Consider the following 18,990-nt stretch of genomic DNA (forward strand, 5'->3'; position numbering starts at 1 on the left):
GTTATACAATACATGTATGTTTTGTTCAATCAAGTTCATATTTATATCCAAAAACAGCTTTTTACATTGGCGTGTGATGTTCAGAACATGTACTCGCACCAAAAACGTCCGACGAATTTACAAAAATACTCATCATAAACGTTGACAAAATACATAATTATTTTAAGAATTATAGATACAGAACTCCTTTATGCAATCGCTGTGTCAGATTTTAAAATAGCTTTTCGGCGAAAGCACATTTTTCAATATTCTGAGTACATAGCTCGCCATCACGGCGAGCTATGTGTACATAGCTTGACACCCGCCAAGTTCGGGGAAAACTAAAATCAGAATTAGTATTAGAAATATTGTATTACCTTTGCAGATCTTCGTCAGAATGCACTCCCAGGACTGCTACTTCCACAAAAAAAAATGTTTTTGTTCCAAATAATCCATATTTATGTCCAAATACCTCCGTTTTGTTCGTGCGTTCAGGTCACTATCCAAAGGGTAACGCGCGAGCACATTTCGAGACACAGAAAGTCAAAATGTTCCATTACCGTACTTAGAAGCATGTCAAACGCTGTTTAAAAATCTACTTTTATGGTATTTTTCTCGTAAAATAGCGATAATATTCCAACCGGACAATAGAGGAAAAGAAAAAACAGCATGCTCGCGGGAACGCGCATATCCAATCTCTTTGTCCCCAGGCAGACCACTGAGAAACTGAGCTACTATACTCTGCCCAGAGACAGGAGAAGGCTCAATCCGCTTTCTGAAGGCTTTAGACAGCCAACGGAAGCCTTAGAAAGTGCAACGTAACCCCACAGATACTGTAGTTTCGATAGAGAATCAAAAGAAGAACTAAAATTCTCAGATATTCCACTTCCTGCTTGGAATTTTCTCAGGTTTTTGCCTGCCATATGAGTTCTGTTATACTCACAGACACCATTCAAACAGTTTCAGAAACTTCAGAGTGTTTTCTATCCAAATCTACTAATAATATGCATCTTCTCATTTCTGGGCAAGAGTAGTAACCAGTATAAATTGGGTACGTTTTTCATCCGGCCGTGAAAACACTGCCCCCTATCCTAAACCGTTTAAGAACAAAATCTTATTTACAATGACAGCCTACCCCGGCCAAACTCGGACGACGCTGGGCCAATTGGGAACCACCATATGGGACTCCCAATCACGGCCGGATGTGATACAGCCTGGATTTGAACCAGGGACTGTAATGACACCTCTTGCACTGAGATGCAGTGCCTTAGACCACTGCGCCACTCAGGAGCCAAGTGTTGTGGTTGTCAGGAATTTCTGCAGCTTCAATAAAAGGTCAGCTGCTGAATTCACATTTGTATAGGTTAGGCTATATTTTTCCACATTTTGTTGTGTTACACCCTTAATTTAAAATGTACATTTAGATTTTTGGGGGTATTGGGCTACACACAATACTCGTAATGTCAAAGTGGAATTAAGTTTTTTTTAATTTTTTATTCCAAAACATGCATCCTGTCAGGCAAAGCAATTAACTTTTTGTCCTTAATACAAAGTGTTATGTTTGGGGCAAATCCAATACAACACATTACTGAGTACTACTCTCCATATTTTCCAGCATAGTGGGGAGTTTTTCAGGATAAAAAAGAAACAGAATGGCGCTAAACACAAGCAAAATCCTAGAGGAAAACCTGGTTCAGTCTGCTTTCCACCAGACACTAGGAGATTAATTCACCTTTCAGCAGGACAATAACCTAAAAAAAAGGCCAAATCTACATTGGAGTTTCTTACCAAGAAGACAGTGAATGTTCTGGAGTGGCAGAGTTTCAGTTTGGACTTGAATCTACTTGAAAATCTATAGCAAGACCTGAAAATGGTTGCCTAGCAATGATCAACAACCAATTTGACAGAGCTTGAATTTTGAAAATAATACATGGGTAAATGTTGCACAATCCAGGTGTGGAAAGCTCTTAGAACTCACCCAGAAAGACCCACAGCTGTAATTGCCACCAAATGTGCTTCTACAAAGTATTAACTCAGGGGTGTGAACACTTCTGTATTTAAGTTTCAATACATTTTCAAAAATGTCTAACAACCTATTTTTACTGTAATTATGGGGTAGTGTGTGTATATCAATGAGAAAAAAATGAAGGTAATCAATTTTGAATTCAGGCTGTAAAACAAAAAAGATTGGAAGAAGTCAAGGGATATGAATACTTTCTGAAGGCACTGTACATTAGTAGCAATGTAAAAGTGTTAACCAACACCTATAGTTTGTGAGTTACATTGAGCTGCATGAGGCACGTTCGACCCAAAATAGTGAGTTGGTGTGACTGAGTTAAGCGTGTGTGCGTGCATGCATCCCAACTACAGTGCCGTCATGGAAGACAGAGGACTTCTGACCAGTGATTTATTTAATGAGTGAAAGTATTCCTTTCCCTGCAGATCAAAGGCTGATCTGTGAGGAGCCAGAGATCAGATAAATGTTTTCCATGTCCGCCATTTCCACTGTCCCCGCTACTTACCAGCTGACAGTCCAGACAAATCTGCCCAATTCAAAGGCACCATCGAACAGCCAACTCTTTTACGTTTTCCCTTATTCTTATGGCCCTCTCCCTTACCCTAATTTTACCCCCTCTTTCTCACTCTCCCTCCTCCTAACCCCTCTTATCTCTCCAGAGTCTTGTATTTTGACAAATGTCACCTAGTAAAAATTCCTGCTGGTCCCTGAAAGTCACAAAGCTGTGCTGGATAGGAAGTGGATGTCCCAGACGCTGGATTGCCAGATTTACCAGAAGAATCCCTTCAGAAATTTAGCAGCCCACTATTGGGAGAAACTCAACACGGCCAAAATTGAATGCCTGACCGGCAAGTTCAACAGCAGACACAATTTTTTACTCCATCTGGAGAGACTGCAAATGTCCTTGAATTTAGCTACCCTACCCTGACTGTGGTAGAGTAACTGACGAGAGTGCTTGTGCAAGCTCTTTCAGTGATACAGGATTGTCTGCCGTTCTCCCTGGCAGAGATAAGGAAAAGCTCATTCAGACAGCCAGACCCTCGGATTAAGAGGCCAATTCGCAGGCTGTCACTCAAGCATGGCAGTCAGTGGCTCGTCAAAAGAAAGGACAAAGGTCCTTAAATGGGAAAATCGTGTTTTATTTCTCACCAGGGCAGAATGAAAAGTGGAGAGAACATTTGCTCAGATTGGTTTTTCAATAAAGCACAATTTAAACCCTGTTATTCATAATCATGAGGAAATGGGAAAGTATTGTGAGAACCCATAACCACATCCACTAAATGTCACAAGACGAGCAAATGACTGCAACAGAAGATGCACGTATATCTATGACCATAACGGCTTTTCTAAAACACCCCTAGTCACGTGGTGCCACAGAAAGCACTCAAACTATCCAAAACATCCAGTGGGATTCAAGTTTATGTGGTCGCCTTAATGTTATGACAGATGGAGAAGCAATGCAAGAGACCTAGAAAGGAGGTGGGACTGGACATTTTGCAGAAGAATGCATACTCTTTTAGGGCAGCGGAAGTGCACCCAACCACTAACAAACATGACCAACTAACTTTTTCTTAGCGGTCCAAATTAATAAAAAAGGTAACAGTCAGCCTTGAGGTATGCCTCACCAGTTTCTCTTTGAAGACCATTTGTCTGAGCCACTTGAAGTCCAGCGGTTTGAAGGCGGAGAACACGAATAGCGAGTCCTTTTCGTAGCGCTCAGGCTTCTGAATGGCCCCCTCGGGGTAGGTGATGCGCATGGTGGTCTTGGTGCCCACGTCCTTGCTGAAACCAGTCACAGGAGCATCGTTCAACCTGCGGTTAGAGAAGAAATGCTATGGGGGCGAATACATTGTGTGTTGACATCATAACATAATCTGCGGCTGGCACCCAGGCTACCAAACTAACCCCAAGTCCATTAAAGTCTAACCAGTGTCAAGAGTTCAAGAGGAGGAACTGACATTCAGCAGAACTATCATCTTTACCCTCTTAACTGGCATCATGTTGCCCTTCCATTGGAAGTAGACTCACCTCACCACAATGTTGTAATCATCTATGCGCGAGCCCAAAGACTTGTTGGCCAGGATACCACCATTGCCCACAATAATGCATCTTTTACAACCATGACTGAAAGAGAAGAACATCTGAGGGGTTAAAAAGTGTGTCCGCACACGAGTGCGCTACTTAATTCCCATGGCAATTACCTGTCAAGGTCTTCACCCAAGCCATAGTTCTTTGTGGCAGTTAGAATACGGTCTATGATTCTTTCTGCAAAATGAAACGGGAGAGAAAAAGACAGTTTAGATATCAACTACAGTTCATTGTTGTTTGCTAGGTCACAGACAAAACCCCTCATGAAAAGGATTAATAGCTCCTCTTTAATAACAAACTGTCGAGGACTTCAACGCCCAGAAAACAATGTAGCAAGCTAGGTGGTCCTTGGGAGAAGGTCTGGAGGAGAAAACGTTCCTAACCGTTTATTAAAATTACAGATAAGGATAAGCCACAGGCCCAGTGACAGTAAAATTGGAAAACCATCAGCCCTTTCAGGACGGATGAATCCGGGTGAAATGGCACTTCAGGAAAAAAAACGCTGCCCATAAAACCCCTCAGTGAGGAATGCCGTTTTCAAACAAGCACATTCTCCCGGTTGAAGTGTGCTGTGCAAGGGCTCTCTCAGTGTGGACGTGGAACTGGGTCTGGTGGTGTGAGATACGGGGTTGTTTAGCCATAGCGTGCATTCCTGCCATGTTCCAGAGGGTATTCTGGCGGAGTCATGACTCTGGTGTTTAAGACATGTCTTCGCACCCTCCCACCCCCACACAGCCCACTAGCACCTCTTGACTCTTTCCTTCTCATATTAGTCATAGGTCTACCATAGATTGGGAGATTTATATCTAGGTTGTGTGTCCAATTTATCCAACAAGGTATTATCCAAATGAATCACTCGCTTGTATAACCACATTTCAGTTGCGTGCTGGATCCATTTGCTAAACAACTGATATGAAATGTCATTAGGCTCAACCACAACCCCATGTAGGCATCTCCTTTGCTTCTTGCAAGAGTAATGCAGAAGGCTTTATCACCTCTAACGAGCCTCGTGATTAAACATCACAAAATGAGCAGTGGCCCATTGTTTGGACGCGGCGTCGAAGTCTGGCATCAAGCATCATCCCGGTCAGCATAAACAGAGGACCAGACCACACCCGACTCAATAGGGTGAAATCCCCACCCCCCCAGAAAAAAAAAATTGGGACAGGTTTCTCGAAGAGGAGAGACATGGCGGCTAATTGTTATTAGCACGCAGGATAAACACTTCAGCCAAGTATGTCTAGGCGGCAGCTCAGATAAATGGCCGTCGTCTTGAAGTACACTTTTCTGGCGAGGAAAATCTTCAGCTGAAATGTGGAGGAGGGGTTGGAGATGTCACTGAACATGATCTCAATGTTCTGCTACAGCGTGCTGCTGTAGTGCAGAGTTTACACAAGGTAAAGGGAGACAAGTGAGACTGGACATGAAGAAATACATACAAATATACAATGCTTATTGAATCATTAGGGATTTCCAAAGAACATAACGGCACCCAGGCCAGAAATAACTCAACTTTATAATATAGCTATCTATTCTAGGTGTCTCTTAAAGAGATCATTATGGTCTGCTCAGTTGTCTAGGCCAGTGGTTCCCAAACTTTTACAGTCCCATACCCCTTCAAACAGTCAACCTCCAGGTGCGTATCCCCTGTTTTTTTTTTGCAATCATTGTAAGCTTGCCACACACACACACACACACACACAATATAATACATTTATTAAAACATAAGAATGAGTGAGAGTTGTCACAACCTGGCTCATGGGAAGTGACAAAGAGCTCTTACAGGACCAGGGCACAAAGAAATACATCATTTTGCTCTTTAGTTAATCATCTTCTACATTGTAGAATAATAGTGAAGACATCAAAACTATGAAATAACACATATGGAATCTTGTAGTAAGCAAAAAAGTGTTAACATATCAAAATATATGTTGTTATGTTTGAGATTTTTTAAAGCTCCACCCTTTGCCTTGATAACAGCTTTGCACACTCTTGGCATTCTCTCAACCAGCATCACCTGGAATGCTTTTCCAACAGTCTTGAAGAAGTTCATACATATACTGAGCACTTGCAGGCTGCTTTTCCTTCACTCTGCGATCCGACTCATCCCAAACCATCTCAATTTGGTTGAGGTCAGGGGATTGTGGAGGCCAGGTCATCTGATGCAGCACTCCATCCCTCTCCTTGGTAAAATAGCCTTTACACAGCCAGGTGGTGTGTTGGGTCTTTGTCCAAATGATAGTCCCACTAAGAGCAAACCAGATGGGATGGCGTATCGCTGCAGAATGCTGTGGTAGCCATGCTGGTTAAGTGTGTCTTGAATTCTAAATAAATCACAGTGTCACCAGCAAAGCACCCCCACACCATAACACCACCTCCTCCATGCTTTACGGTGGAAAATAAACATGCAGAGATCATCCGTTCACCCACACGACGTCTCACAAAGACACGGAAGTTGGAACAAAAAAAATCTCAAATTTGGACTCGAGACCAAAGGACGCATTTCCACCGGTCTAATGTCCATTGCTCGTGTTTCTTGGCCCAAGCAATTCTCTTCTTATTATTGGTGTCCTTTAGTAGTGGTTTCTTTGCAGCAATTCGATCACAAAGGCCTGATTCACGCAGTCTCCTCTGAACAGTTGATGTTGAGACGTGTCTGTTACTTGAAATCTGAAGCATTTATTTGGGCTGCAATTTCTGAGCCTGGTAACTCTAATGAACTTACCCTCTGCAGCTTAGGTAACTCTGGGTCTTCCATTCCTGTGGCAGTCCTCATGAGAGCCAGTTTCATCATAGCGCTTGTTGGTTTTTGCGACTGCACTTGAAGAAACTTTCAAAGTTCTTGACATTTTCCATATTGACTGAACTTCATGTAATGATGGATTGTTGTTTCTCTTTGCTTATTTGAGCTGTTCTTGACATAATATGTACTTCCACTTTTAAAGCACACCTGCTAACTGAAATGCATTCCAGGCGACTACCTCATGAAGCTGGTTGAGAGAATGCCAAGAGTGTGCAAAGCTGTCATCAAGGCAAAGGGTGGCTATTTGAAGAAGCTCAAATATATTTCCACTTTAACACTTTTTTGGATACTACATGATTCCATATGTGTTATTTCATAGTTTTGATATCTTCACTATTATTCTACAATGTAAAATATAGTAAAAATAAAGAAAAACCATTCAATGAGTACGTGTTCTAAAACTTTTGACTGGTAGGTTAACCTCTCTCGGGTATGTAGGACGAAATCGTCCCACCTAGTCAACAGCCAGTGGAATCGAGTGGCGCGAAATTCAAAAACCTTAAAAATGCTATAACTTCCATTTCTCAAACATATGACTATTTTACACCATTTTAAAGACAAGACTCTCGTTAATCTAACCACATTGTCCGATTTCAAAAAGGCTTTACAACGAAAGCAAAACATTAGATTATGTCAGGAGAGTACCCAGCCAGAAATAATCACACACCCATTTTTTAAGCTAGCATATAATGTCACAAAAACCAAAACCACAGCTAAATGCAGCACTAACCTTTGATGATCTTCATCAGATGACACTCCTAGGACATTATGTTATACAATACATGCATGTTTTGTTCAATCAAGTTCATATTTATATCAAAAAACAGCTTTTTACATTAGCATGTGACGTTCAGAACTAGCAAACATACCGAAAACATCCGGTGAATTTACTAAATTACTCACGATAAACGTTCACAAAAAACATAAATTATTTTAAGAATTATAGATACAGAACTCCTTTATGCAATCGCGGTGTCAGATTTTAAAATAGCTTTTCGGCAAAAGCACATTTTGCAATATTCTGAGTAGATAGCTCGCCATCACCGGCTAGCTAATTTGACACCCACCAAGTTTGGCGTTCACTAAACTCAGAATTACTATAAGAAAAATTGGATTACCTTTGCTGTTCTTCGTCAGAATGCACTCCCAGGACTTCTACTTCAACCACAAATGTTGTTTTGGTTCAAAATAATCCATAGTTATGTTCAAATATCCTCTGTTTTGTCCGTGCATTCAAGGTCCCTATCCGAACGGTGACGCGTGGACGCATGTCGTGACAAAATATTTCAAAATATTCCATTACCGTACTTCGAAGCATGTCAAACGCTGTTTAAATCAATTTTTATGCAATTTTTCTCGTAAAATAGCGATAATATTCCGAACGGGAGACGTTGTTTTCGTTCAAAGACTGAAAGAAGAAAATGGTGTCTTCACATGCACGCGCGCGCCCCCAGTCTCATTGTTCTCAGATCGACCACTATCCAAAACCCCTACTGTTTTTCGCTCAGGGACTGCAGAGTCATCATTCCCCATTCTGGCGCCTTCTGAGAGCCTATGGGAGCCTTAGAAAATGTCACGTTACAGCAAAGATCCTCTGTTTTCGATAAAAGAGGCTATAGAAGGCCAAGAAATGGTCAGAGAGGGCACTTCCTGTATAGAATCTTCAGGTTTTGGCCTGCCATATGAGTTCTGTTATACTCACAGACACCATTCAAACAGTTTTAGAAAACTTTAGGGTGTTTTCTATCCAAATCAATTATATGCATATTCTAGTTTCTGGGCAGGAGTAATAACCAGATTAAATCGGGTACGTTTTTTATCCGGACGTGAAAATACTGCCCCCTACCCAAGAGAGGTTAACTCTGCAATGTTGGGTTGTATTGGAGAGAGTCAGTCTAAATCATTTTCCACACACAGTCTAGTCTGTACCTGTATTTAGTTTTCATGCTAGTGAAGGCCAAGAATCCACTCTCACATAGGTATGTGGTTGCAAAGGGCATCAGTGTCTAAACAGCGCGATTTGCCACGGCAGGATAGTCTGAGCACAGCGCAATCCAGAAATCTGGCAGTGGCTTCTGATTACATTTCCACAGAACCGCTTGTTGCAATTTTGATGAGGCTCTCTTGTTCAGATATCGATAAGTGGACTGGAGGCAGGGCATGAAAGAGATAATGAATCCAGTTGTTTGTGTCATCCGTTTCAGGAAAGTACCTGCGTAATTGCGCACCCAACTCACTCAGGTGCTTCGCTATATCACATTTGACATCGTCCTTAAGCTTGAGTTCATTTGCACACAAAAAAAATCATACAACGATGGAAAGACCTGCGTGTTGTCCTTGTTAATGCAGACAGAGAAGAGCTCCAACTTCTTAATCATAGCCTCAATTTTGTCCCGCACATTGAATATAGTTGCGGAGAGTCCCTGTAATCCTAGATTCATTCAGGCGAGAAAAAACATCCCCCAGATAGGTCGAATGAGAAACTCGTCATCATGCAAGCGTTCAGACAAGTGAAAATTATGGTCAGTAAAGAAAACTAAGCTCGTCTCCCAATTCAAAAATATGTGTTAATACTTTGCCCTTTGATAGCCAGCGCACTTCTGTAGGTTGTAAAAGCGCTACATGGTCGCTGACCATATCATTGCAAAAATACACGAGAGTTCAGGGGCCATGCATTAACAAAGTTAACAATTTTCACTGTAGTGTCCAAAATCTCTTTCAAGCTGTCAGGCATTCCCTTGGCAGCAAGAGCCTCTCGGTGGATGCTGCAGTGTGCCCAAGTGGCGTCGGGAGCAAATGGCTTTTGTGCCATCAGTACAGATACCAACATGAGCAGTAGCTACATTTGGCTACATACGGACCGACTGCTCTTCTCTGTGTCACGGAGGCTCTCCGCACTGCTAAAGCTAACTCTCTCTCCTCTGCTCTCATCCTTCTAGACCTATCTGCTGCCTTTGATACCGTGAACCATCAGATCCTCCTCTCCACCCTCTCCGAGCTGGGCATCTCTGGCACCGCGCACGCTTGGATTGCGTCCTACCTGACAGGTCGCTCCTACCAGGTGGCGTGGCGAGAATCTGTCTCCGCACCACGTGCTCTCACCACTGGTGTCCCCCAGGGCTCTGTTCTTGGCCCACTCCTATTCTCGCTATACACCAAGTCACTTGGCTCTGTCATATCCTCACATGGTCTCTCATATCATTGCTATGCAGATGACACACAATTAATCTTCTCCTTTCCCCCTTCTGACAACCAGGTGGCGAATCGCATCTCTGCATGTCTGGCAGACATATCAGTGTGGATGACGGATCACCACCTCAAGCTGAACCTCGGCAAGACGGAGCTGCTCTTCCTCCCGGGGAAGGACTGCCCGTTCCATGATCTCGCCATCACGGTTGACAACTCCCTTGTGTCCTCCTCCCAGAGTGCTAAGAGCCTTGGCGTGACCCTGGACAACACCCTGTCGTTCTCCACCAACATCAAGGCGGTGACCCGATCCTGCAGGTTCATGCTCTACAACATTCGCAGAGTACGACCCTGCCTCACACAGGAAGCGGCGCAGGTCCTAATCCAGGCACTTGTCATCTCCCGTCTGGATTACTGCAACTCGCTGTTGGCTGGGCTCCCTGCCTGTGCCATTAAACCCCTACAACTCATCCAGAACGCCGCAGCCCGTCTGGTGTTCAACCTTCCCAAGTTCTCTCACGCCACCCCGCTCCTCCGCTCTCTCCACTGGCTTCCAGTCGAAGCTCGCATCCGCTACAAGACCATGGTGCTTGCCTACGGAGCTGTTAGGGGAACGGCACCTCCGTACCTTCAGGCTCTGATCAGGCCCTACACCCAAACAAGGGCACTCCGTTCATCCACCTCTGGCCTGCTCGCCTCCCTACCTCTGAGGAAGCACAGTTCCCGCTCAGCCCAGTCAAAACTGTTCGCTGCTCTGGCACCCCAATGGTGGAACAAGCTCCCTCACGACGCCAGGACAGCGGAGTCAATCACCACCTTCCGGAGACACCTGAAACCCCACCTCTTCAAGGAATACCTGGGTTAGGATAAGGTAATCCTTCGAACCCCCCCCCTTAAAAGATTTAGATGCACTATTGTAAAGTGGTTGTTCCACTGGATATTATAGGTGAATGCACCAATTTGTAAGTCGCTCTGGATAAGAGCGTCTGCTAAATGGCTAAAATGTAAAATGTTAGTGGAATTCCCGCAAGAGTAACGGTTAATGTGATTGGATGTTCATTATTTGACTAGGCTACCTGTATTTGACATTGTGTTATTTCGCTAAGCACTAGATGGTTCGATTTTAGTTTTGGCAGTGAAACGAGACTACTCGGGTGAGAAAAAACCCTCACTCAAATGTATAGCCCCGTTGAGAAATATAAATGGACTGTTTGAAAAATATGACAAAAAAAAGCAAAGTTTAAAAAACATTTTTTTTAGAAAATATATAACATGTGAATCACATTTTTATTTGGCGTACCCCCGACGGCATTGCGCGTACCCCCCAGTTTGGGAATACCTGGTCTAGGCAATCCAAAAGCTAATACCAATATATAGGTCCAGGTGTCAAAAAGGTCTGTGTGAAAAAACTGCCCCCCGATGCTTGCTTATAGTATGATGGAGAGGCTAGAAACCACATAAAGAATGGAGGTTTCCCCTGTGTTTTTAAGTCTAGCAAACAAGGCTGCTTGGTCGCAAAAAAAAGTACAAATAAACTTTTATTTTCAAGGTTTCTATTTTTTTTGCTCCTAATTTGGAATCCTTTGTGGAGTTCTATTCAAGGTCCACACGTATCACCTCTCCACATGAATACAGCTAAAAGGGAAACCCCACTGCAGTCACAAACCGTGGAGAAAACAGAAACCAGGTGTAGCGCACTTGCCTTTGAAAACCAGGGTGTGAGTGTGGGGTAGAGGGCTCTTGCCAGAGCACAAAGGTAACATTCAGTGTACCTTTACATGCACTTCGCTCCTAAGTGTTGGAAATTGAATGATAAAGGGTAGACTGAATTCATGCTCTATCTTCCCAATTCCGATCGCATGATGTGCTCATGTTTGATTCGTAAAATGCATAGATTCTTGACGGCCTCGTCAGTGAGCTACCTAAACCCGTATTGAGATGTGACTAGGTGGAATTTTGGATGACGGTAATAACCGTTAAAATTGTTTTGTTTTGTTGTAAAAAGAAACATATTAGGGGGGCACATTTTCTCCCCCTCTTCTGGCCGCATGTGCTGACAGAAATATAATTAATTGAAAAGAATGGGCTAATGTATAGACAAGGGCAGAGTAATGTCTTAAGTGTAAAACGAATGACTCAATAATCCATGCTTTCTGGGAATGCTATTAAGTCCGAAAGTTCTGGGCGGCACTAGAAAGTTGGCTGTCAGAAATACATTTTTACATGTTTTTTTTTTTTTACATTTTAGTCATTTAGCAGACGCTCTTATCCAGAGCGACTTACAAATTGGTGCATTCACCTATAATATCCAGTGGAACAACCACTTTACAATAGTGCATCTAAATCTTTTAAGGGGGGGGTTAGAAGGATTACTTTATCCTATCCCAGGTATTCCTTGAAGAGGTGGGGTTTCAGGTGTCTCCGGAAGGTGGTGATTGACTCCGCTGTCCTGGCGTCGTGAGGGAGCTTGTTCCACCATTGGGGTGCCAGAGCAGCGAACAGTTTTGACTGGGCTGAGCGGGAACTGTGCTTCCTCAGAGGTAGGGAGGCGAGCAGGCCAGAGGTGGATGAACGGAGTGCCCTTGTTTGGGTGTAGGGCCTGATCAGAGCCTGAAGGTACGGAGGTGCCGTTCCCCTCACAATGTAAACCTACCACAATGTAAACCTACTTTTAAACCGTCTGTCTGCATATTTCAAGACATGGCATATGGGGGTGTAGTGAGATACCCGATGGATTTGCCAATTCTCTTTAAAAAAAAATATGTTTTAATACTAAAACAGTGGAAATTAATCCGCCAACAATAACAAATGGGAAAATTGAAGGATTCATTTTTTAAATATTGAAAGTGCGTAGGCTACGGAGAGTAACAAAATGATGCAGTTTCAGGCCATGTGGCGGAAAGTGATGCGGGCGCTGGTGATGGAGGTGAGTGCTAGTGGGTCTGGGCAGGTGTGTTGTAGTTGATGTTTGTATGATTTTGTCGTTTGTAATGTTTATAAAATAAAATCTGACAAAAAAATGAAATAAAACAGGAGTCCCCATTCAAGTCAATGATGGAATAATGGGTGGACTGGCAGCCATTACGAGTGTACCCATAGAAGCAAAGCTATGTTGAGACAACGGGATTCTAATATCCCATAACTCTTTGCAACAATGGGACCGGCTATTCCAGTTAACAACGGCGCTGGCCTCAGATTTGTGACGACGTTGTCTTAACCTGTATATGTTCGACCTATGAGCAAATTAGGAAGTCAAATATGTGCTATGATTTGTTGATTCAACTCACATTACAAAAAAGTACATTCCATTGCATGAGCCACATCATTTCAATGAACATTCTACATTTCCATGGAAATTATTACATCACAATAGCAGGCAGACATTGGGATTGTACCCATGAGTATGCGTATGCCAGTCAAATTGCCAGGGTTAGAGGTTCCAAGCCTGTTCTATTCACTCTATTTCTATGTGTGCTGCTCCTGCATTTTGGTCATTCAGTCAGCTGTTCAATATAATTTTTTATTTTATTCTAATTTTATTTTCATGACGGTCTTCATCCATAACAGTTGGTTATTGTGCTAGCCCTACTGTTTCACAACCGAGGAAAGAATGAAGACTTAAGTATTTTGATGCATTTCACCTTTAGGATGGGTGTTGAAGAAAAGGCCAGAAAAGAAAAGTTTGTATAAGTTCAGAGAAACTGAAGTGTTGTCTCACTGTCTAGATGTTGCTGTAGCAAGAAACGTCCTGTAATATCCAAGCATCCCATTCTCACCCTCGACCCTTTGCCCCAACCCAGGCAAAAAGGCACAGTCAGTGGCAGTGTGTGTAACCATCAGAGAGCATGACAGGAGCAGCGTGAGATCAACCCAAGTAGGCCAGGAGGGATGTTCTGCCAGCTATATCACCAAGCGTGAAGATGCGCTAACTGGCCCGTGGTGATAAGGATGGTAGAGCTCTGGCACCCTCTTCTCTTTAGCTTACATATCCAGCCCAAATCATCATCTATACGCAGTTCCAAAACCACCATGACAAGTTAATGACATATCCATTGCCATCAATGAGATACATGGAATAATCAAATCTGTCTAACGTTAGACACACAATTTGTCGTACCTTGTGTTTTGAATCCAAATGGAGGCAAGTAATTGCAGACTTTGGCCAGCCGCCTGAAGTTCCGGTCGAGAAACATGGGAGCTGGCTTCATGAACCTGTGAGAACAGTAGAAAGAAAAACAGGAGAGATTACTGTAAAACTTCAATAAATAGCCTGGCGTTTCAATCGCTGAAGAAAAACGGCACTAATTAGAGACGGGCTCCTATTTGAGCCTTGCGTCTATTTACTTCAAAAGCTGTGTGCATTTTCTCAATAAAATGTTAAAAAGACTACCGCAATATTTATTGTGACCCGTATAACTTGTATAAACATAACAACAAATCCATCGCAGATCAGATGTGCAAAGACTAGGCTGCCTATCATACACCTGATTTTGCGCTTCAGCACCATGGAAAAAAAATAATTAGGGACGGGGGAGGCAACGGCTAGCAACAATGACAGAATAAAAAATACATGTTTAATGCACATGACTGTGGGAATATCAGAGCTGTGTCCATTGTAACCTCGTCAATAATTATTTTAAACCCAGCATTTATTTGAAAACTTGTTTATTTGCTGAAATATGTGCCCGGCTATTAAAAAGGGCCAGGCGGCCATTTGAGACTGCATTTAATTGAAGTCAAATAATATAAAACTTGTAAAACAGTTCGTCTGTCCACTCATGAGAAGTCCAGCATGACTCAAGATAACCAAAATAGGCCTACTGTGTTGCGATGTCCTCTCATTTCTAGATGCAGAGTTCAACAGCGAGCCCTTTCCTGCTCCAGATAATGTTCAGTGAGAGATTCACCATAGATCGATTGCTGTGTTCATCAAGTTGAATTGAGACTTGCCAATGAGCAACAGAGTTTACCTGATAACCCAATACACAGGTGAGTGAGTTATCAAGCAGAGTACGTGGGTCTGGGGGTGCACAACCCTGATGTCTCTCTGGACACTAACTTAGAAGCTGACAGTTTTTCTAAAAGCGTTTCTTCCTCCCTAAGAAGCCCGTGGCCCCCACTTAACTCTACCGTGACCCTGGGGCTCTGGTGTTAATTCCCCGCCAGGAGTTAAAGACACTGGGCCGTAAGAGGAGACGCTTGTTCCACTCAATCTAACCGCGTCATCCCACTTCTCCACTCCCCCGTTCACCGAACCCATCCCGTGCACACAGGGTGCAAAATGGGTTGACTCAAGGAAGAAGGGAAAAATAGAGAACAAGTCTGCTACATGTACTCTTATCGACAATGTTTCTTCCCAGGAAAAGGCCGAAACCATTCTTGACACAGTCTGGGTATACGTGTCCTGGCGATGTATTGATGTCAGTGTTAATCTGTCCCAGACGATTTGGGAAGGGATGTTTCAAGGAAATGTCTTACTGAAGTAGGCAGTGTTGATTGGTAAATGTTTGCAGAAACAGCCGGCGCACGAACAAAGTGCTCCTACGCCAACCACTATTTGATAAAGCACTCCTCTCAAATCAAAAAAGAGCCACTTCCCCTGGTCAGGCCTCAGACCTGGGCTGTACGTGCTGCTTCTGGAAGTGTGGCCGGACGATGGATGTCTGTTTTTATGACCCGCTGTCTCGCTGGGGAAAGAACCAGTGTCCTCGTTTAACAAGCCCGCGCCTCCAACGCTCCACTTTTACAGCTCGCACTTAACGTACTCATAACGTGGTCGCAGATTGGGGTTTAAACAAGGGTATTACTGGTCCTAGGACGGTTTATATGTCAGAAGTGATTCTTGTGGAGAAATTCTTTGTATGATTAGAAGCTCTTTTGAAAAATGTGGTTGTGGTAGAAAAGTCATCTGAGATTAGATTTAGGTGATTCTAGTCATAAAAATGTGTATGGATAAACATGACATGCTATACTATATTGTAAGCCCATTTTAAGTACTTACAAGGAAAAATCTTTTTGCATCCTATGAAAACCTACACAGCATAGAGGACCAATGTGAGAGCGAGTGTCAGTGTGTGAGACTACTAGTTCGCTGTGATTACACAGTGAGGCCCCCATGGTGTTTACACTGACAGCAACAAGACATTCTCTACAACTCACACAGGCCTGGGACGCAAAACCACAACATCTGGAGGAGGAACTCAGGCTGACTTCACTAGGCTAACCCCCAGGGGGGCTGCGTCTACATCCACGGGTTGACTTAACCAACCACTAGTTTCAGCTGGCTGCCCACAGTGCACCCAGTCAAGCTGGCTACTAACACCAAAGGAATCCGATTCCGCTATCAGGTCACCAAACTTCACATCCTAATGATCGTGTCTGAACTCAATGAGCAAACACAGTTTACAAGAGGAGCCACTTGTCCTCGTCCTCCAAACTCCTTAATTGCACTTGATGCACCAAGAAAGAAAGAGTAACAGTCATGTCTGTCTCTCTCTCCACACATCACCTGACAGAAACAGACGGGCAAAGACCCTTGACAAAACAAACCGTGACTCATTAATGTGTGGCTTCAGGGGCCGAGCCGGGCATTAAATAACTGTCAAGAGTATCCTAGCCTATGGATGGACAGATAGGGGATAGTTTGCTTGTCTTAAAGAGAGAGTGCTCCCAAAACAGGAGGCCCAGGCACATTGTGCTCATTTCCTCTCACTGGGGGCCATATTTTCATAACCGCGCCGCCCAAGTTCACCGCCAACACTTGATTTAGAGCTCCAATACAAACAGTTTGGCGTGAGGGGAGAGGAAGCGTTGAAAATAAATTGGATTCCACTGGGCAGGGCCTTTTGGAAGAGGACAAACATGGAGGATGGAGATGATTAGGGAGGGACCTCAAATTCAGGGGGTTAAGGGATCTGGCCAAGTAAATAACCATCAGTTGTTTTTACTACAGACTAAATTAATTTATGCCAAAAATGTAATTTGCCAAAAAGAAAATGTTGGCTACATCTTTACATGCATTATTAACCAATTTGGCCATGAGAGACCAAAGACGGGATTCAGATCTGGCATTCAGAGCTGGGGTTGAAACTCCTCTATGAGAGTGGCCTGACATGGAAAAGTGGCCAAGAAGAGGTAGCCGTTTACAGACATACAGTGCCTTTAGAAAGCATTCACACCCCTTGACTTTTTCATCAACAACAAAAAATGTGTCGTACATTTAAAATGGATTAAATTGAGATTTTGTGTCACTGACACTTTGTATTCAGGACAAAAAGTTATATTTGGGGCAAATCCAATACAACACATTACTGAGTAACATACTTTCGAGCATAGTGGTGGCTGCATCATGGTATGGGTAAGCTTGTAATCGTTAAGGACTAGAGAGATAAAAAATAAAACAGAATAGAGTTAAGCACTGGCCAAATTCTAGAGGAAAACCTGGCTCAGTCTGCTTTCCACTGGACACTGGGAGATGAATTTGCCTTTCAGCAGAACAATAACTTAAAACAAGGCCAAATATTCACTGGAGTTGCTCATCAAGACCACATTGAATGTTACTGAGTGGCTAAGTTAAAGTTTAAACTTATATTGGCTTGAAAATCTATGGGAAGACCTGAAAACAGTTGTCTAGCAATGATCAATAACCAACTTGACAGAGGAAGAATTTTCAAAAGAATAACATGCTAATATTAAACAATCCAGTTGTGCAAACCTCTTAGAGACATACCCAGAAAGACTCACAGCTGCAATCGCTGCAAAAGGTGTATTGAATCATGGGTGTGAATGTTAAAGAAATGTGTGGTATTATGCATAGATGGGTGAGAAAAAAGTATATTTAATCCATTTTGAATTCAGGCTGTAACAGTTTTTGAGAGAAAAAAAAAGTCAAGCGGTTTGGCATCTGTGTTTGTACATGTCATGTACGACCAATCACGTTTTGCTTTCCCCCATCACACATGACAAACCTCAAACTCTAGGACATCTAACAGATACACCCAACTTTGTCACTCTAAGCTATTAATAGTGCTAATTGAACTGTGTGGGACTGAAGTGAACGTGGTAGTAATCAATGCGGTCCCAAGCAGGTGCTCTCTGTTGTAGGGAACTTTGATCTGAAAACGTGTGGCTGATTAGAGGAAGTGGTTGGGAGACATCGTTAACACACAGCCTCCTAGTTGGGAGGGCAGTTCCCAACGTACCTCTTCCAAGTAAGCCCTTTTCCCTCAAGTCATAATAATCATAAGCCTATTTGTGTAACACGCCTCGACGGCCCCTTTTGGTTTCCGTACAAAAATCGATTATCTACACAAAAATGCCAGTCATTTCTGTTCAGAAAGTAAAACAACACACAGAATACAAGAAATTTCAGGATATCTATAATAAAGCTGTCACAGTCATTGCTGGTCTAAGCGAATATGAGCATTATGAGACACTATTTGCCATCTTTTCGCAGACTAAGCATCAACACAACCTCATCGTATGTTAAGATGGCGTCACCATCTTCCACATTTAGGAGCAGCTGAGTAAAATGCCTTGGGAAAATCTTCTGCTATGTGGAAAATGTCCCTCTATTGGCCATAGCTGATGAGCCCTCATGGAATAATGACCTATGGCTGGAGAGAAGGGTGGAGGGATGGCATCAAAGGCCCAGTGACATCACGGAGGGCCGTCAAGTGTTCCGTGGATTGTGTTTGAAGGAGGAAGTGAGTCATGCCCTCCTGGACAGGAAGTCGGTGCCCCTCTGACAATAAGCCTCTGAGGCACCGCTGGCAACCATTTCAAATGGGGGTAGGATGAGGGGTTACGCTCTCCCAACAGAGATGCTTTTGTGTTCGGAGGGCTGACGAGGAAATGGTATGAAAATTGTGGTGAGGAAATGAATGAATGAAACATGACTGAAACCTAAAAGATTGTG

The 18,990-nt window shown here is 43.2% G+C and overlaps 1 protein-coding gene across 7 annotated transcripts in view; it reads right to left on the reverse strand.

Annotated features, from left to right (window-relative positions):
• The window catches only part of LOC106568969 (CMP-N-acetylneuraminate-beta-1,4-galactoside alpha-2,3-sialyltransferase), an 88,049-nt gene that overhangs the window by 35,675 nt on the left and 33,384 nt on the right, over positions 1-18,990 (reverse strand). For all 7 annotated transcript variants that reach the window (XM_045693886.2, XM_045693888.2, XM_045693887.2 and 4 more), the window contains 4 exons: positions 14,191-14,285; positions 4,198-4,261; positions 4,025-4,120; positions 3,622-3,808 (listed from right to left, as the gene is read on the reverse strand). In XM_045693886.2, the coding sequence (XP_045549842.2) occupies positions 3,622-3,808; positions 4,025-4,120; positions 4,198-4,261; positions 14,191-14,285 (442 nt within the window). The remainder of the gene's footprint in view (positions 1-3,621; positions 3,809-4,024; positions 4,121-4,197; positions 4,262-14,190; positions 14,286-18,990) is intronic.

This window comes from Salmo salar, chromosome 14 (assembly GCF_965601325.2).
Source record: "Salmo salar chromosome 14, fSalSal1, whole genome shotgun sequence".
In the NCBI taxonomy this organism is placed as follows: Eukaryota; Metazoa; Chordata; class Actinopteri; order Salmoniformes; family Salmonidae; genus Salmo; species Salmo salar.